At 60.0% G+C, this 20,379-nt stretch overlaps 1 protein-coding gene across 1 annotated transcript; it reads left to right on the forward strand.

Moving 5' to 3' along the window:
• Positions 1–2,245: 2,245 nt before the first annotated feature.
• Positions 2,246–20,265, forward strand: POU6F1 (POU class 6 homeobox 1). Its single transcript, XM_085212397.1, is given in 14 exon segments — positions 2,246–2,339; positions 6,926–6,995; positions 11,464–11,573; positions 12,559–12,760; positions 14,441–14,553; positions 14,938–15,163; positions 15,690–15,752; positions 15,755–15,891; positions 16,114–16,242; positions 16,355–16,379; positions 16,382–16,554; positions 17,471–17,609; positions 17,721–17,895; positions 19,118–20,265. Coding segments are annotated over 12 exon segments (1,782 nt in total). The 5' UTR covers positions 2,246–2,339; positions 6,926–6,995; positions 11,464–11,519; the 3' UTR covers positions 19,464–20,265.
• The last annotated feature ends 114 nt before the right edge of the window (positions 20,266–20,379 follow it).

Here is a 20,379-nt window from a genome sequence, read left to right on the forward strand (position 1 = left end):
ACCTCCTTCAGCCTTTTTAGGATTGGAACCCCCAGCCCCCTCTGCAGCCTCTATAGGGTCAGACCCCCAGCACCTCTTGCAGCCTTTATAGGATGGGAACCCCCAGCTCCTTTTTGCAGCCCCCTCCCATTGGTGCTGTGAGGCCGCCGGAGCAGAGCCCACCCCCAGCTCCTCCCTCTGCATATTATGCCGGGGGGGTTGGACCTGCGGGTAATGCTATGCAGGAAAATGGAGCGGTCCTGAATTATTACTGCACAGCGCTCGGGTGCTCCTCCCGTTTTCACTTTTCGGGGCTTTTTGGGGGCTTTTGGGGGCGGTTTTATGACTTTAAGCGAAGCCCCACCCTGGGATTCGGCCCTGGGTCTCCGTCCCCAATTGTAGTGGATATTTTTGGGGGGCTGCGGGGGGGGGGGGGGAGCACTTGGAATCCCTTCGGTTGTCGTGTCGTCCCCCCCCCCCTTGCTTCGCCTTAATGCTGTGATGAACGAATTAATTGATGATGGTGAAATGCTGCGTTAGGGTTAGGATGGGGAGGGGGGCACAGAGGGGGTCTCACCCCACTGCTATGGGGGTTAGACTGCAAAGTGTGACCCTAAAGTGTGTGTGGGTGGGGGGGAGGTGGCTAGGAATAGGGGTAAGGGGGTGAGGGGGGCAGAGGTGGCGGTTCAATGGGGCTGAGGGGGTCTTGGGAGGGGGGGAGGGTGGATTCAATGGGGCTGAGGTTTGGGGTTGGGGTCTTGGGGGGGGTTGGGGGTTGGTTTAGGGGTGTCTGGGGTGGAGCTGTGGGGTCAGGGCGTCTGGGACGTGGTTTGGGGTGGGTTAGGAATGGGAGCACGGTTGGGGGGCTGTGGGTTTCATGGGGGTGTGGGGTTTGGGGGGCTCTGTCGTGTGGGGTGGGGGGTCAGTGTTGGGGAAGTTTGGATTTGAGGAGGCTCAGAGCTGGGGGTCGGGGGGCTCTGGGGAGAGTGCAGCTGGGGAGGGAGTTCTTGGAGCTGGGGGGGGTCTGTTGGGGGCTCTTAGGGCGTGGGGAGGGGGCTCTGGTTGTGGGGAGCTCTGAGTTTGGGGGTCTCGGGGCTGGGGAGGCTCAGATTTTAGGAGTCTGGAGAGGGTCTGGTTTGGGGGTCTCAGGACTCTAGACGGGGGGGATCCGTTTGGGGGGTCTCTGAGCTTGGGGAGGGGGCTCTGGTTGTGAGGACCTCTCATTTTGGGGATTCTCAGAGGGGGCTCCGGTTTGGGGGTCTCGGTACTGGGAGGATTAATGAATGGGGGTCTCTCAGGACTTGAGAAGCTCTGATTTTGGAGGTCTTGGGGTTGGGGCTGTGGTTGTGGGGAGTTCTCACTTCAGGGGTCCCGGGGGGGGGGGGGAAGGGGCTCCAATTTGGGGTTCTGAGGACTCTGGTGTTTCAGAGCTCTGACTTCGGGGGTATCGGGCTTTGGGGGGGTTCTGGATGTGGGAAGCTCTCAGTTTGGGGGGCCTCGGGGGGGCTCCGGTTTGGGGGATTCATGTGTGAGGGTCCAGGGACTTGAGAAAGCCTGGCTCTGGGGGTCTCAGGGTTGGAGGGCGGCTGTGGTTTTGTGGAGCTCGCACTTTGGGGAGCCTCGGGGGGGGGGACTCTGCTTTGGGGGTCTCGGCGCCGGGCGGATTCACGGACGGGGGTGTCGGGAGTTGAGAAGCTCTGACTTCGGGGGTCTCGGCGTTGGTGGGGGGAAGGGAGGCTGTGATTTTGGGGAGCTTTCATTTCGGGAGTCCCGGGGGGGTGGGGGAGCTGCGGTTTGGGGGTCTCAGGGCTCTGGCGTTTCGGAGCTTTGACTTCGGGGCTGGGGGGATTGGGGGGGGGAAAGAGCTCGGGGCTCAGCTCCGCTTTGGGGTCCCACTCCGGGGCCGGGGGGGGGGGAGCGGAGAGATTTGGGGGGGGGGGCGCGGAGAGATTTGGGGAGGGGGGGCGGGGGGGTCTCCGCGCGCCCCCGGCGGCCGCTGTGCGCGGTGCAGCCCCGCGGCTGCGGCAAAGGCCGCGCGCATAAATTATGTTCATGACGCAGCAGCAAAAGGAAAAAAAAAAAAAAAAAAAAAAAAAAATCCCCGAGCCGAGAAAACAAAAAAAAACCCACCCCAAAAATCCACCGATTCGCCCCAAACGGCCCCAAAACCTCCTCTCCCCACCTCCCCCTCTTCTCTTTTCTCACCCCCGCAACCCCGCACCGCTCCGGGGCCGCCCCCCCCCCACCCCCCATCACTCCCCACTCCCCCCCCCCTTCCACCCCCCCCCGCCCCTTTGTGCCGCCGCCGCCGCCGCGCGGTGCAGCGGTGACCGCGGTGCGGAGCGGTGCGGTGCGGAGCGGTGAGTGCGGGGCGCTGCGGGGCCGCGCGGGGGCCGGGCGGGGGGCGGTGGGGCCCGGCGCGGTGAATATGCAATGCGGTAATTAGCATAATTTATATATTTATGATAAAGAGAGAGCGGTGCGGGGATCGGTTGTGGGGGGTTGTGGGGTGGATTGGGGGGAGGCTGCCGGGGTGGGGGGGGGGGCGGAGGGAGGACTTTGGGGTTTGGGGGGCACGCGGTGGGGGTGGGCGAGTTGGGGGCGTTGGGCTTTAAGGGGGCAGCGGGGGGGTCGGCGAGTTGGGGGTGTTGAGATGTGGGGGCACGGAGGTTTGGGGGGACAGGAGGGGGGGTTGGGGAAGGTGAGTTGGGGGCGCTGGGTTGCGTGGTGGGGGGGGTCTTTGGAAAGGCACGATTTAGGGATGTTTGGGGGGCACGGGGTGGGGGGCGTTGTGGGGGCGTTGAGGTTTAGGGGTTGGAGAGTTGGGGGGTTGTGGGGTGAGTTGGGGGCATTGAGATGGGGGGCACAGCGTGGGGGCAGTGAGGCGTAGGGGACAGAGGGTGGGGGCACAACTTTGGGGTATCGGGGTTTGTGGGATACAGGGGGGTTATGGGGTGAGTTGAGGGCATCGAGATGGGGGGGCACAGAGTGGGGGCATTGAGGTTTAGGGACGGAGGATGGGGGCTTATGGGGGGCATAACTGTGGGGTAGTGGGGTTTGTGGGGGCGCAGGGTGGGGGTCATGGGGTCAGTGAGATGGGCATGGAGATGTGGGGGGGCACGGGGTGGGGGGCTTTGGGGGGGATTGAGGTTTAGGGGTTGCAGAGTTGGGGGGTTGTGGGGTGAGTTGGGGGCATTGAGATGGGGGACACAGCGTGGGGGCAGTGAGGTTTAGGGGGCAGAGGGTGGGGGGGCTTAGGGGGGCACAATTGTGGGGCATTGGGGTTTGTGGGATACAGGGGGGTTATGGGGTGAGTTGAGGGCATTGAGATGTGGGGGGGCACAGAATGGGGGTATTGAGGTTTAGGGATGGAGGATGGGGACTTATGGGGCGTTGAGGTTTGTGGGGGTACAGGATGGGGGTTATGGGGTCAGTGAGATGGGCATGGAGATGTGGGGGGGCACGATTTGGGAATGCAGATTTAGGGGGCCATAGAGTGGGGGGGGCAGGCAGGACGTAACGTAGGGGTGCTGGGGGATTGGGGGCACAGAGTTGGGGATTATGGGGTGAGCACGATGGGGGCAGTGGGGTTTAGTGGGATGTAGGATGAGGGGCTTTATGGGGGTCACGACCTAGGGGCTTTGAGGGTTTTTTTTTGGGGGGGGGGCACAGAGCAGGGGGTAATGGGGTGAATTGGGGGCGTTGAGATGGAGGTCATGAGCTGGGGACACTGAGATTTAGGGGGACACGGGATGGGGGGGTTGATGGGGGGCACGAGCTGGGAGCTTTGTGGTTTGCAGGTTGGGGGGGGGGTTATGGGGAGAGCAAGGTGGGGGCATTGAGGTTTAGGTGGTCGATGGGATTTGGGGGGGGGCAGCACCCCGGGATGGGGGGGCGTGCAGGATTCACGGTGCGGATAGGAGATGGGGGGAGTCCGTGGTGGGGGACACTGGAGTGCTTTGGGGGGGGATGACTGTGCCCCCCCCCACAGGGAAAGGGGTGGGGGGGATTTGGGGTGTCGGCTCCCCTCTGTTGTTGCCTTGGGGGTGGGGGACCTTTATCCCATATGAGGGCATTGCTAGGGGGCAGCTGCAGCTCGTGGAGGGGGGGGGGGGGTTACAATGCAGGAGGAGGGGAGCCTGCGTTCCTCGAGGGTCTGGTTTGGGATCAGGGTGGGGTTCTGCCCCCCCGAAACCCTTTAAGGGATGCGGGTTTTTGGGGCTGAAAATGGTAAAACCGGGCACGATTGAGCAGAGCAGCTGCGTTTGGTGGCTCAAAGAGGATTTGGGGGATAGCGGAGTTAAAGCCCCACGTGGCTGCTAACCCCCCCCGACCCCCCCCCCCCCCCCCCCCCCCGATCCCCCCCCTCTCCATACACAGCCATGAAAACAGCTTTGGTAGAGCTCCGAAGGGGAGAACCCGCATCCCTCCTCAGGGGGTCCCAGGGAGGAGCAGTGGGGGCTGCCCCCCCTCCCCTTCCCGCATTGTGGGGCGGTGGAAATCATCGGATCGTAGGGCAGCCCGAGTTGGAAGGGGCCCATAGGGAGCATCGTGGGGAGGGGCTCCGTCCTGTGCCTCAGTTTCCCCACTGGGAGGCTGTGCTGGGAGCACTGGGAGCACTGGGAGCACTGCGTGTGTGTGGTGAAAGCATTGGGGGTTTGGAGGAATCCAACGTGGTCACCCCGTAGCCCCCAACCTTGTGCTCCCCAATCCCCCTCAGTGCCCCTATATTGTGCCCTACTTACCCCCCCTTTCCTTCCCCCCATTCTGTCTCCATGCGCATCTCACTGACCCCGTAACCCCCCCACCCTGTCTGAGGGGGGAGCAGCCAGATTTGGGGTGGTGGGGGAATTCAGGTCACATTTTCCTACCTTTCTCCACACGTTGGATTGGGTTTGGTGACCCTAATGGGTCCCTTCCCATATTGGATCACCTCATTGACCCCAATGGGTCCCTTCCCATATTGGATCACCTCTTTGACCCCAATGGGTCCCTTCCCATATTGGATCACCTCTTTGACCCCAATGGGTCCCTTCCCATATTGGATCACCTCTTTGACCCCAATGGGTCCCTTCCCATATTTGATCACCTCATTGACCCCAATGGGTCCCTTCCCATATTGGATCACCTCATTGACCCCAATGGGTCCCTTCCCATATTGGATCACCTCATTGACCCCAATGGGTCCCTTCCCATATTGGATCACCTCTTTGACCCCAATGGGTCCCTTCCCATATTTGATCACCTCATTGACCCCAATGGGTCCCTTCCCATATTTGATCACCTCTTTGACCCCAATGGGTCCCTTCCCATATTGGATCACCTCTTTGACCCCAATGGGTCCCTTCCCATATTGGATCACCTCATTGACCCCAATGGGTCCCTTCCCATATTTGATCACCTCTTTGACCCCAATGGGTCCCTTCCTGTATTCAAATGAACTCATTGATCCCAATGGGACCCTTCCCATATTTAATGACCTCCTTGATCCCAATGAGTGCTTCCCATATTTGATCCCAATGGGTCCCCTCTCATATTTGATCACCTCATTGATCCCAATGGGTCCCTTCCCATATTCAGTGACCTCACTGATCCTAATGGGTCCCTTCCCATATTTGATCACCTCATTGATCCCCGTGGGACCCTTCCTGCATTCAGTGACCTCCTTGATCCCAATGGGTGCTTCCCATATTTGATCCCAATGGGTCTCCTCTCATATTTGATCACCTCATTGATCCCAGTGGGACCCTTCCCGTATTCAATGACCTCCTTGATCCCAATGGATCCCTTCCTGCATTCAATGACCTCATTAATCCCTATGGATCCCTCCCCATACTCAATGTCCTCGCTGATCCCAATGAGTCCATTCCCATATTCAGTGACCTCATTGATCCCAATGGATGCTTCCCTGGGATGGGAATTGCGAAGGAATGAAACTGGGATAACGATGGCACCTCATCCCCATCCCCACGTCCCCATTGTCCCATATGACCCGGCCCCAATTAACCCCATCGGATCCCTCACTGACAGAGAGTTCTGCCCACATGGGATCCGCGTGTGACTCATCAGTGCTGTAATTAACACGGGGCTGTAATCATTTGGAGCAGCTCCGGTGGTCTTCTCCTTCCCTTCCCTCTCCCCCCCCCCCCCTCTTTTTTTAATATTATTATTTTGTGCATTTTGGTTCTGGCCGCCATCTGTTGCCGAATGGCTCTTCTCACCACGCGCTGTGTGCCGCCATCTGCACCAATTAATTGTCCCATTAATTGCAAAAAAAAAAAAAAAAAAGTGTGAAGAAGCCCCAAACGCAGCACTGCATTCAGGGGAGCTCCCGGATCCGAATTGTGCCACCAAACAGCTCAGAGCTGACGGGACCAACGTCCCCTTAATCGCCCAGCGCTAATTGCTCTCCATTGCTTTCCCCAGTGGGGACGTGGATCGATGCATTTTGTTGAACTGAATGTGTTGGCTGCTGAGATCCATGGGGATGGGATGGGGTGGGATGGGATGTGGATGTGGATGGGGATGAGATGGAGTGGAGTGGGGATGGGGATGGGGATGGGGATGGGGATGGGGATGGGGATGGGGATGGGATGGGAGGGGGATGGGATGGGATGGGGATGGGATGGGGGTGAGGATGGGGATGGGGATGGGGATGGGGATGGGGATGGGATGGGATGGGGATGGGATGGGATGGGGATGGGATGGGGATAGGGATGGGATGGGGATGGGGATGGGGATGGGGATGGGGATGGGGATGGGATGGGATGGGGATGGGATGGGATGGGATGGGGATGGGATGGGATGGGGATGGGATGGGGGTGAGGATGGGGATGGGGATGGGGATGGGGATGGGGATGGGATGGGATGGGGATGGGATGGGATGGGATGGGATGGGATGGTTCTCAGCCCTATGGCCTCAGCTCTGCTTTCTCTTTCCCCACAGCTGACGGCGTGACCCCAAAGGACTGGGACATCCCCAACCCAACAGCCGTCTGCCGTCCTCAGAGCAAACTGTGAGTGAGCAGTGGGTGCCCCCAGAGCGCCCTGCAGCATCCATGGGTTGGGACTGGGGGGTCAGATTGGGTGAGCTTCAAGGACCCTTCCAATCCAAACATCCCATGGTTCTGTGATCTTTCAGGACCCTTCCAACCCAAACATCCCATGGTTCTGTGATCTTTCAGGACCCTTCCAACCCAAACATCCCATGGTTCTATGATCCTTAAGGGCCCTTCCAATTCAATCATCCCCTGGTTCTATGATCTTCCAGGACCCTTCCAGCCCGACTATACAATGGTCCTATGATCTTTCCAGGACCTTTCCAACCCAACCATCTTATGGTTCTGTGATCTTTCAGAACCCTTTCAGCTCAGCCATCCGATGGTTCTATGGCCATTAAGGTCCCTTCCAACCCAGCCATCCCGTGGTTCTATCATCTTGAAGGTCCTTTCCAATCCAACCATCCCATGGCTTTATGATCTTTCAGGACCTTTCCAACACAACCATCCGATGCTTCTGTGTTCTTTCTGGACCCTTCCAACCCAACCATTCCATGGTTCTATGATCTTTAAGGACCCTTCTAACACAACCCACTGCTGCAGGTTCCTCTCTTCCCACCCTCCCCACCCACATTTCCCTCCACCCCTACCCCGTGCAGTCAGTTCAGGTCTCCTTGCTCCGCTCTGCTCACCATTGACCAGGCCCTGCTTGATGGAGAGCTCATTAACTTTTAACGACTCCAGCTGCTGCTCGGCTGCCCACTCGTCCCTCGCTCTGCTGTCCATTGCAAGGGAATAAATTGTCAATGGAAGTGCATGTGGGCATCCCGAGGTGTGTGCCTGCTCTGGCTCAGGCCAAGTTTCACAGTGCACAGCGGCTGCTGCTGATGGAATGCAGCCAGGGGACATCGCAGCCCTGGGGCTCCTCCATTCCCAGGTGGATTTTGGGGTGAGGGTGTTCCAATCCAAGGGTTCCCATTGAGGTATTCCTGTCCACATATCCATGGGTTCCCATCTGGGTGTTCCCATCCAAATGTTCCCATCCAGGGTTTCTATCCACGTGTTCTCATTTGGGTGTCCCCATGTGGGTCTTCCCATCATGGCGTCCCCATGTGGGTCTTCCCATCATGGCGTCCCCATGTGGGTCTTCCCATCATGGCGTCCCCATGTGGGTCTTCCCATCATGGTGTCCCCATGTGGATCTTCCCATCATGGTTTCCCCATGTGGATCTTCCCATCATGGTGTCCCCATGTGGGTCTTCCCATCATGGTTTCCCCATGTGGATCTTCCCATCATGGTGTCCCCATGTGGATCTTCCCATCGTGGTGTCCCATGTGGGTCTTCTCATCGTGGTGTCCCCATGTGGGTCTTCCATCGTGGTGTCCCCATGTGGGTCTTCCCATCATGGCGTCCCCATGTGGGTCTTCCCATCATGGCGTCCCCATGTGGGTCTTCCCATCATGGTGTCCCCATGTGGATCTTCCCATCATGGTGTCCCCATGTGGATCTTCCCATCATGGCGTCCCCATGTGGGTCTTCTCATCGTGGTGTCCCCATGTGGATCTTCCCATCATGGTGTCCCCATGTGGGTCTTCCCATCATGGCGTCCCCATGTGGGTCTTCCCATCATGGTGTCCCCATGTGGATCTTCCCATCATGGTGTTCCCATGTGGATCTTCCCATCATGGTTTCCCCATGTGGATCTTCCCATCATGGTTTCCCCATGTGGGTCTTCCCATCATGGTGTCCCCATGTGGATCTTCCCATCATGGTGTCCCCATGTGGGTCTTCCCATCATGGTGTCCCCATGTGGGTCTTCCCATCATGGTGTCCCCATGTGGATGTTCCCATCATGGTGTCTCCATGTGGATGTTCCCATCGGGTGTTCCCATTTGGGTGTCCCAGTATGGATCTTCTCATCCAGGCATTCCTATACATGGGTTCCCGTATGGATGTCCCATCCAGGTGTTTCCATCCAGGACTTTTCCCATATGGATTTTCCCATTCACGTGTTCCCTTTTGGATGTTCCCATATGGATCTTCTCATCATGGTCTTCCCATCTGGGTATTCCCATCCAGGTGCTCCCATATGGATGATGTCTTAAGGTTGTTCTCATCCAGGTCTTCCCATCCAGGTTTTCCCACCAGGATGTTCCCATCACAGTGTTCCCATGCGGATGTTCCCATCCAGGTGTTCCCATATGGATGTTCCCATTTGCATGTTCCCATATGGATCTGCCCAGCATGGTGTTCCCATCATGGTGTTCCCATATGGATATTCCTATCGGGATATTCCCATCTGGATGTTCCCAACCAGGCGTTCCCATTGAGGTAGTTCCATTTGGGTGTTCCCGTATGGATTTTCCCAACCAGGTGTTCCCATATGGATGTTCCCATGTGGATCTTCTCACCACGGGTTTGTGAGACCCCAAATGGGTGCGTGAGACCCCCAGTGGGTTTTTGTGAGACCCCAAATGAATGTGTTAGACCTCCAGTGGGCGTGTGAGACCTCCAGTGGGTTTGTGAGACCCCAGATGGGTTTGTGAGACCCCAAATGAATGTGTGAGACCCCAAATGGGTGTGTGAGACCCCAAAAGAATGTGCGAGACCCCATGGGTGTGTGAGACCCCAAATGAATATGTGAGACCCCCAGTGGGTGTGTGAAACCCCAAATGGGTGTGTGAGATCCTAAATGAATGTGTGAGGCCCCAGATGGGTGTGTGAGACCCTCAGTGGGTGTGTGAGACCCCCAATGAGTGTGTGAGACCCCCAATGGGTGTGTGAGACCCCCAATGGGTGTGGGACCTCAAATGGGTGCGTGAGACCTCAAATGAGTGTGTGAGATCCCCAGTGGATTTGTGAGGCCCAATATGGGTGTGTGAGACCCCAAAAGAATGTGCGAGACACCATGGGTGTGTGAGACCCCAAATGAATATGTGAGACCCCCAGTGGGTTTGTGAGACCCCAAATGGGTGTGTGAGATCCTAAATGAATGTGTGAGACCCTCAGTGGGTGTGTGAGACCCCCGATGAGTGTGTGAGACCCCCAGTGGGTGTGTGGGACCCCAAATGGGTGTGTGAGACCTCAAATGAGTGTGTGAGATCCCCAGTGGATTTGTGAGACCCCAAATGGGTTTGTGAGACCCCAAATGGGTGTGTGAGACCCAAATGGGTGTGTGAGACCCCAAATGAATGTGTGAGACCCCAGATGAGTGTGTGAGACCCCAAATGGGTGTGTGAGACCCCCAGCAGGAGCGTGAGCCCCCCTGGTGGGTGTTTGAGCCCCCCCAACAAGAGTGTGAGACCCCAGTAGAAATATGAGACCCCCAATGGGTGTGTGAGACTCCCAACAGGAATATAGAACCCCCAATGAATGTGTGAGACCCCAAATGGGTGTGTGAGACCCCCAGTGGGTGTGTGAGACCCCCGATGAGTGTGTGAGACCCCCAGTGGGTGTGTGAGACCCATGGGTGTGTGAGACCCCAAATGAGTGTGTGAGACCCCATGGGTGTGTGAGACCCCCAGTGGGTGTGTGAGACCCCAAATGGGTGTGTGAGACCCCATGGGTGTGTGAGACCCCAAATGAGTGTGTGAGGCCCCAGATGGGTGTGTGAGACCCTCAGTGGGTGTGTGAGACCCCCGATGAGTGTGTGAGACCCCCAGTGGGTGTGTGGGACCCCAAATGGGTGTGTGAGACCTCAAATGAGTGTGTGAGATCCCCAGTGGATTTGTGAGACCCCAAATGGGTTTGTGAGACCCCAAATGAATGTGTGAGACCCCAAATGGGTGTGTGAGACCCAAATGGGTGTGTGAGACCCCAAATGAATGTGTGAGACCCCAAATGAATATGTGAGACCCAAATGGGTGTGTGAGACCCCAAATGAATGTGTGAGACCCCAGATGAGTGTGTGAGACCCCAAATGGGTGTGTGAGACCCCCAGCAGGAGCGTGAGCCCCCCTGGTGGATGTTTGAGCCCCCCCAACAAGAGTGTGAGACCCCAGTAGAAATATGAGACCCCCAATGGGTATGTGAGACTCCCAACAGGAATATAGAACCCCCAATGAATGTGTGAGACCCCAAATGGGTGTGTGAGACCCCATGGATGTGTGAGGCCCCAAATGGATGTGTGTGGCCCCAAATGGGTGTGTGAGACCCCAAATGGGTGTGTGAGGCCCCAAATGGATGTGTGAGACCCCAAATGGGTGTGTGAGACCCCAAATGGGTGTGTGAGACCCCAAATGAGTGTGTGAGACCCCAAATGAGTGTGTGGGGCCCCCAGTGGGTTTGTGAGACCTCAACAGGAAAGTGGGACCCCCAATGGGTGTGTGAGACCTCCAGTGGGTGTGTGAGCGCCCCACCAACAGGTGTGTGAGCCTTTCCCGCTGGGAACACCTCATTGCACCTCCAGTGCCAGGGGAAGTTCAGCCCAAGGAGCGATGCTGCGGGTGGGCGGGGGGTGATGGGGGCTGTGTCCCTTCCTTGCAGCATGAGGAAGGTCTGAGCCGGACCCCCACCCTCCGCCACCTCCTGGGGAGCACGCAATGGACGCTGCGGCCGTGCGGAGCCAGGATGCCCCGCTGACGGTCAATGAGCAGGTATGGGTCCCCGGGGGGATCGAAGGGGGGTTGGGGGGGGTGGGCAGCCCCACGGTTGGTCGCTCCATCATCCGGAGAAGCAAAGTTCCGTGGGAGATGCGATGGAAATGCCCCTGGGTCAGCTCTGTGTGTGCCATGGGCGTCTCTCCGACCCTGAGGTTGGTGCTCAGCATTTGCCCGGCGCTGTTTGATCCCATCGCAATGCTTGCTGCCCTGGGGGGGGGGACCTTCTGAAGACATCACCCCCCAGTGCTGTGGTTAATGACAGCCGAGCCCTTTGGCTGCTCATTAAGAGAGCGGGGAGATGGGCCACTCTGTGCTCAGGGGCTTCGAGCTCCCCTTGGGGATGTGGGGGAAGGATTTGCCCCATCCCTAGAGGTGTTCGAGGCCAGCAAGGATGGGGCCCTGCAGCGCTGCATCCAGGGCTGGAGCCCCCAGCACAGGAAGGACAGGGAGCTGTTGGAGAGGGTCCGGAGGAGCCACAGAGATGAGCAGGGGCTGCAGCACCTCCCTGCAAAGCCAGGCTGAGGGAGCTGGGCTGTTCAGCCTGGAGAAGAGAAGGCTGGGGGGGAGCTGAGTGCAGCCTGCAGGACCTCAAGGGAGCCTGCAGACAGGAGGGGATCAGCTCTTGGGAAGGGGAGAAACAGCAGGACGAGGGGAACGGCTGGAAGCGGAGGGAGGGCAGCTTTCAGTTGGCTGTTAGGGGGAAGTTGTTTGCTGTGAGAGTGGGGAGGTGCTGGAACAGCTGCCCAGAGAGGCTGTGGATCCCCGTCCATCCCTGGAGGTGTTCGAGGGCAGCAAGGATGGGGCCCTGGGCAGCCTGGGCTGCTGTGAGATGTGGAGGTTGGTGGCCCTGCGTGTGGCGGGGGGTTGGAGCTCCGTGATCCTTGAGCTCCCTTCCAACCCAACCCTGCTGTGACTTTGTGACCCTGTGATTATGGAATCCCCCCCCCTCCTGAAGCTGAGTCACTTTGGGTGTCCTCAGGTCATCGTCATGTCCGGCCACGAAACCATCCGTGTGCTGGAGGTCGGTGTGGACGCCGCACCTCAAGCCGAGGAGGAGCGCAGAGCAGCGGCGGTGCCACCAACAGGGAGCGACCTGCAGGAATCCCCGGCACGGAGCGGCGATGCGGCCGCCGAGGATGGGCAGCCCAGCAGCGAAACGCAGCGCGGCACAGAGACGGCAGGTTGGCTTTTGGCAGCAAACCAAAGCGCCTCGCTCGGTCACCGGGTACCAAAGTCAGCCCTCCTCATCCTCCTGCAGAGCATCAAGCATCACAGACAGCGCGGCTCTGCGCCCATGTGTTGTGTCGGTGGGGAGGGTTACCCCGATTTGGGTGTGAGGTGGTGTGATTGGATTGTGGGAGGAAGGGATGCTGTTCAGAGGGACCTGGAGAGGCTGGAAAGGTGGGCCTGGGCGAAGCTGATGAGGTTCAGCACGGCAAAGTGCAGAGTTTGGCACTTGGGCCGGAGGAATGGCAGGCATCCGTACGGACTGGAAGGAGGGTCCTTGAGAGCAGCCCTGCAGAGAAGGAGCTGGGGGTCCCGGGGGGTGAAAAGCTGACCGTGAGCCAGCAGGGTGCGATTGCAGCTCGGAAAGCAAAGGGGATCCTGGGCTCCAGCAGCAGAGGGGTGGCAGCAGGGACAGGGAGGTGATCGTCCCCCTCTGCTCCGCTTTGTGAGGCCCCGTCTGCAGCGCTGCGTCCAGGGCTGGAGCCCCCAGCACAGGAAGGACAGGGAGCTGTTGGAGAGGGTCCGGAGGAGCCACAGAGATGAGCAGGGGCTGCAGCACCTCCCTGCAAAGCCAGGCTGAGGGAGCTGGGCTCGTTCAGCCTGGAGAAGAGAAGGCTGGGGGGGAGCTGAGTGCAGCCTGCAGGACCTCAAGGGAGCCTGCAGACAGGAGGGGATCAGCTCTTGGGAAGGGGAGAAACAGCAGGACGAGGGGAACGGCTGGAAGCGGAGGGAGGGCAGCTTTCAGTTGGCTGTCAGGGGGAAGTTGTTTGCTGTGAGAGTGGGGAGGTGCTGGAACAGCTGCCCAGAGAGGCTGTGGATCCCCGTCCATCCCTGGAGGTGTTCGAGGCCAGCAAGGATGGGGCCCTGGGCAGCCTGGGCTGCTGTGAGATGTGGAGGTTGGTGGCCCTGCGTGTGGCGGGGGGTTGGAGCTCCGTGATCCTTGAGCTCCCTTCCAACCCAACCCTTCTGTGACTCTGTGACTCTGTGATTTGTTGAAGCTCCGCTCAGAAACCTCGCTGAGTCAGCCCATGGTTTGACTGCCTGCATTGCTCACGCTGTTGTTCCTCGCGTGCTCTCTGCACACAGTGCACTCCATGGCCACAATCCAGAAGAACCCATTGCTCCAATCACTGTCCCCATCTGCAGAAGCGTTGAGATTGGAAAACACCTCTGAGATCCAACCCCACCCCCCCTGTGCCCACTGTCACATCTCCATGCGCCGCATCTCCTCCGTTCTTCAGCATCTCTTGGAGATGGGGACCCCCCCGCCCTCCCATGGGGCAGCCCATCACCGCTCTTCCAGAGGAGAAATTGTTGCTGATGTCCAACCTGACCCCCCCCAGTGCAGTGTCACCCATCACCCCTCGTCCTGTTGTTCTCACAGCCCAACTCCCCATGGGGCCGTGTGGGTCACTGAGACGGAGCTGCTCTGCACTCCGGGGTGGAACCAGGGTGGAATCCAGAGTTCATATATTGAATGCAATGGGATTGACAGCGCCAATCCGGGCACCCCCACCCCCACTATTGGGACACGTGGGAACACCGGAGGTTATCTCTGCCAACCCTTTTTAACACAACACCCCCACCCCATCCTCCCGCTCTGGGCGCTCATCCCCTCTCATCCGCCTCCCCAGGCAAAGCCAAGCCTCCAACCGGAGCCCCCGCCGGCACTACGGGGACCCTGAGCCCCTCCAGCAGCCAGCAGCCGCAGCCCCTGGCCCCGCTGGCCGTGCAAACAGCCCCGCAGGTAACTACGGGAGGGGCTCGGGGGGGGGCAGCTGGCTGGATATGGGGACACGCACACGCACACGCGGGGCCGCGGGTCGGGGGCACACAGCGCAGCGGTGGCACAGGGTGTGGAGCCGCCCCCCGGACCACCGCTGCATCCCCCGCTCTGCGCCCTCCCCCCGAGGTGCTGCCAGAGAGCGACGCGTGGGGGTGGGCCGGGATGGGGGGGTGGGGAGCATCACCCCCTTTTGGGGGCGGGGGGAGGGGAAGGGGGGGGTCGGCGGAGCTGGGATCCCAGCTGTGAGATGGGAGGGAGCCCCGGCCGCGCTCGCTCTTGCCTCGCTGATGCTGTCTGCAGTGGAGTTGATTTTTGTTCTTTTTTAAATCTTGTTTGCTTTTGCAGGTCTTGACTCAGGAAAACTTAGCAACAGTTGTGACAGGAGTAATGGTTCCGGCAGGGACAGTTACTCAACCTCTTCTTATCCCCATCAGTATTGCAGGTCAAGTGGCAGGTCAGCAGGGGCTGGCTGTGTGGACATTTCCTACAGCAACGGTCGCTGCCCTTCCCGGACTGACGGCTGCTTCTCCTACAGGGGGAATTTTCAAACCGCCTATAGCCAATCTGCAAGGTAACCGGTGCTCTTCTGCTTTGCAGCATCCTTAATTGCACGCCTGCTCCTCCCCGGCTTGCGCCGAACCGCGGCCGTCCTCTCCCGGAGGGGTCTGCACCGGTGGTTAATGGCGGGCGTTGGAAGAAGCAGGGTTTGTCGGGACCCCCCCGCGTCCGAAAGGTGCTGGGAGAGCGGGAGAGGGGCGGGCAGGACGGAGGATGGCGGTGGGGTGTGACGAGGACCGGCGCGGGGTTCGGGGCCGGGGGCAGCCATGGGGTCACGGTCCGGTTCGGGGCTCCGGGCTCAGGGCTGGGAAGCACCCCCTCCCCAAGCTCCGGGGTCAGCACTGTGGGCTCTGTGGGTGCAGAGCCGGGCGGAGGGACCCATCCCTGGGTTGGTGGGGGGCGGGGGTGGAGGTGGGGGGGGTGCCGAGCTGCCGGCTGAGCCGCAGCACCTTCGGGACGGGACGGACGGAGCCGAACCCGCAGGCGGCTTTGCGTCCCCTCCTGCCCCTCTCACGTTCTTTCCGTCTCTTTCCTCGCAGCCGCCGCCGCCGTCCTCAACACGGCCATCCCGGCCCCGCTGCCCCCCGCTCAGCCCCGGCCCCCCCGCAGCCGCAGAGCTCGTACCCCTCCCAGCCCCCCCCCATCCTACCGCAACCCAACGCCGCTCCCGCAACGAAACCGCTGGAGACGCAGCCCCAGATCGCGGTGCAGCCGGCCGGATTCGCCTTTAATCCGGGCATAGTAAGGAGCCGGGCAGCCCCCACAGCCCCCCCCCCGTTTGCCACCCCGTGTGCCGCGGGCGAGGGGCTCTGTGCCCCTCCGGCCCCCCTCCCCTGCCTCAGTTTCCCCATCTCCGTGGGATGCTGAGCCCTCTCTGCTGTCCCGGGGGGGCACGGAGCGGGGAGAACGACCCACATTGGCCGTGGGCCGGGGGGGTGACGGCTCCTCTCGCTCCCCCCGCAGATCGGTGCCGCTTCCCTGGGAGGTCAGACGCAGCTCCTCGGTTCTCTGGCGGCCGCCCCCGTGATCGCCAACACCATCCCCAGCGTGCAGAGCATCGCGGGGCAGCTCCTGACCAACGCGCAGGGACAGGTACCGCTAACTGGGGGGAGGGTGGGGGGCAGCGGGTAGGGGAGGGGTCGGCGCTATGGGCTGGTCGTTTGAGGGATGGCCGCCCGCAGCTCATGCTTCTCCCACTCCCCAGGTGATCGGGACCCTCCCCTGGGTTGTGAACCCCCCGGCATCGCGGCGGCCAACCCGGCTCCCACCCCCAGCCTGCAGGTGCAGGCGGTGACCCCGCAGCTGCTGCTCAATGCCCAGGGCCAGGTGATCGCCACGTTGGCCAGCGGAACCATCCAGGCGGCCACAGGCAAAAAGAGCGGCCCCCCTGAGACCCCAGCAAGAGTGAGGTGAGCCCCAGGCATGGGGAGGGGTGAGAGCATCCATGGGGTGTGAATCGGCCCGGCCCCACTGAGTCACCCCATAGAGGGGGCTGTGCTGGGGACACCGCTGTCCCTGTCTGTCTGTCCCTCATAGCAGCAGGGTGATGGTGACACCCTTAGGGATGCTGTGGGGCTGGGCTGGGGGCACTGCTGTCCTCCCATGTGTTCCTGGTCTCAGTAGGGTGACAGTCACCCCATAGGGATGCTGTGGGACTGGGCTGGGGGCACTGCTGTCCTCCCTTGTGTTCCTGGTCTCAATAGGGTGACAGTCACCCCATAGGGATGCTGTGGGGCTGGGTTGGGGGCACTGCTGTCCTCCCATGTGTTCCTGGTCTCAGTAGGGTGACAGTCACCCCATAGGAATGCTGTGGGGCTGGGTTGGGGGCACTGCTGTCCTCCCATGTGTTCCTGGTCTCAGTAGGGTGACAGTCACCCCATAGGGATGCTGTGGGGCTGGGCTGGGGGCACTGCTGTCCTCCCATGTGTTCCTGGTCTCAATAGGGTGACAGTCACCCCATAGGGATGCTGTGGGAATGGGCTGGGGACACTGTTGTTCCCATGCTCCCCTGGAAGCAGCAGGTTGACAGTCTCCCCATAGGGATGCTGTGGGGCTGGGCTGGGGACACTGCTGACCTCCATGTGTTCCTGGTCTCAGTAGGGTGACAGTCTCCCCATAGGGATGCTGTGGGGCTGGGTTGGGGGCACTGCTGTCCTCCCATGTGTTCCTGGTCTCAGTAGGGTGACAATCGCCCCATAGGGATGCTGTGGGAATGGGCTGGGGACACTGTTGTTCCCATGTTCCCCTGGGAGCAGCAGGTTGACAGTCTCCCCATAGGGATGCTGTGGGGCTGGGTTTGGAACACTGCTCTGACCCCCAGGTGCAGCCCATCCAGCCGGCCCCAGCGCTGTCCCAACCAGCCGTGGTCATCGCCAGCCCAGCCCCAGCAGCCAAGGCGACCCCGACCCCCATCCCCATCACCTGCTCGGAGACCCCCACCGTCAGCCAGCTGGTGTCCAGTGAGTCGCTCCACCCCCACGTGGAGCTGAAGGGTGGATGGGGGGGTTTCCCCTTTGGGGTGGGGAGGTGCAGTGGGATCCATCACCGCTCACGCCGTATGTCACCTGCAGAGCCCGCGGCGCCCAACAGCAGCGCCGAGGAGGACGGCATCAACCTGGAGGAGATCCGGGAGTTCGCCAAGAACTTCAAGATCCGGCGTCTGTCCCTGGGGCTGACGCAAACGCAGGTGGGGCAGGCGCTGACGGCCACCGAGGGACCGGCGTACAGCCAGTCTGCCATCTGCAGGTGCGGCGTGGAGATGGGGCAGCCCCTACAGCCTCCCTGTGTGGGAGCGTAGGATGGGGGGATGGTTGGGTTGGGAGGGGTCCTGAAAGGTTGTAGAGCCACGGGATGGTTGGGTTCGGAGGGGTCTTGAAAGGTCAAAGAGACATGGGATGGTTGGGTTGGAAGGGTCCTGAAAGGTCAAAGAGACATGGGATGGTTGGGTTGGAAGGGTCCTGAAAGGTCATAGAGCCATGGGATGGGTGGTTGGGAGGGGTCCTGAAAGGTCGTAGAGCCACGGGATGGTTGGGTTGGGAGGGGTCCTGAAAGGTCGTAGAGCCACGGGATGGTTGGGTTGGGTGGGATCCTGAAAGGTCGTAGAGCCATGGGATGGTTGGGTTGGGAGGGGTCCTGAAAGGTCAAAGAGACATGGGATAGTTAGATTGGGAAGGGTCCTGAAAGGTCAAAGAGACATGGGATAGTTAGATTGGGAAGGGTCCTGAAAGGTCAAAGAGACATGGGATAGTTAGATTGGGAAGGGTCCTGAAAGGTCAAAGAGACATGGGATGGTTGGGTTGGGAGGGGTCCTGAAAGGTCGTAGAGCCACGGGATGATTGGGTTGGGAGGGGTCCTGAAAGGTCGTAGAGCCATGGGATGGTTGGGTTGGGAGGGGTCCTGAAAGATCACAGAACCAGAACCCTGGGATGGTTGGATTTGGGAAGTTCCTTAAAGATCATAGAACCACAGGATGGTTGGATTGGAAGGGTTCTTTAAAACCACAGAAACATAGGATGGTTGAGTTGGAAGGATCATCAAAGGTCACAGAGCCATGGGATGGTTCAGTTGGAAAGGACCTTGAAGATCATAGAACTATAGAGTGTTTGGGTTGGAAGGGTCCTGAAAGATCACAGAACCACGGGATGGTTGGGTTGGAAGGGTCCTGAAAGATCATAGAACCACGGGATGGTTGGGTTGGAAGGGTCCTGAAAGATCACAGAAGCACGGGATGGTTGGGTTGGAAGGATCCTGAAAGATCACAGAACCACGGGATGGTTGGGTTGGAAGGGTCCTGAAAGATCACAGAACCACGGGATGGTTGGGTTGGAAGGACGCGGGCTGGGTTCCCCAAGGCCATGGTCACGGTCTCAAGCAGCCAGAGCTCAAGCAGTGCCTCAAGGTTTGGGTTTGGGATTGGGTTTGGGTACAACGCTCTCAGCAATACGGTGACTCCGCGGTGGCCCCGCAGGTTCGAGAAGCTCGACATCACCCCCAAAAGCGCTCAGAAGCTGAAGCCGGTGCTGGAGAAATGGCTGAGCGAGGCGGAGCTGCGCAACCAGGAGGGCCAGCAGAACCTGATGGAGTTCGTTGGCGGGGAGCCATCCAAGAAACGCAAGCGCCGCACGTCCTTCACGCCGCAGGCCATCGAGGCGCTCAACGCCTACTTTGAGAAGAACGCCCTGCCCACGGGCCAGGAGATCACCGAGATCGCCAAGGAGCTCAACTACGACCGCGAGGTGGTGCGCGTGTGGTTCTGCAACCGCCGCCAGACGCTGAAGAACACGAGCAAGCTCAACGTCTTTCAGATCCCCTAAGGATGGGGGTCCCTCCTCCGACCCCCCTCCGACCCGACCCCCCCTCACCCGCAGCCTCTGCCATTGATCAGCACTTTGTGACCCACTCCCCCGCCCCAGCCCTCACTCGGCTCCGTGGGGGTGTGGGGTTCCCTCCCCACCGTTCTGTGCCCCCCCTCCGTCCCCCCCCTCCCCCCCCAGCCATGTTTGCTCCCCGTGTCACACGTATGCCTCGTCGCCCCGTTCTGTGCGTGGTGCCGGACCCCTCCTGCACCCCGTGTCCCCCTGGGGAGGAAGGCCCCGATTCTATGTCTGTTCTCCCATCCCAGAACGATGTTCCTTTTTTTTTTTTTCTTTTTTTTCTTTTTTTTTTTTGGCTGTTTTCTCCTTTTTCTGTGACTTTTCTGTGTTTCCGGATAGCGTTAAGGCCCCGGTTGGGTTTCAGCCCTTTATTTCGCCCCCTCCCCAGGTGCTCAGCCCTCTGAAGGACTATAGAGCCACGTGAACCCCGAAATGAAGGTGTCACAGCATTGAGGTCTGGGGGTGCCCCCCACCCAGCGCTGTGTCCCCCCGGTCCCACATTGATGCTGCACTAAGGGGGGACGGGCAAGGCTGAGAGTGAGGGGAAAGGGTTTGGGGAGTGGGACCACCACCCCCCCCCCCAAGCCTGGGGAGCGATGGGGATGGATGAACAGGGATAGACGGACAGGGATGGACAGACAGACGGACAGATGGAGCGCGGCAGTGGCGGCCATGCCGGGGACGTGGGAGACATGATGCACTTGATGTAGTGGTGTGAAATAAACAGTATTTTTCTTTTTTCTTTTCCTTTTTCCCGTTCTTTCCAGTGAGCGGGGTGCTGTCACTTCCCCGTACACGTTCCCAAAACCTGGCGACGTGGAGGAGGAGGGCACGGCTCTGCTCGCCCCACGCGTCA

This window comes from Meleagris gallopavo, chromosome 31 (assembly GCF_905368555.1).
Source record: "Meleagris gallopavo chromosome 31, MGAL_WU_HG_1.1, whole genome shotgun sequence".
Classification (NCBI taxonomy): Eukaryota; Metazoa; Chordata; class Aves; order Galliformes; family Phasianidae; genus Meleagris; species Meleagris gallopavo.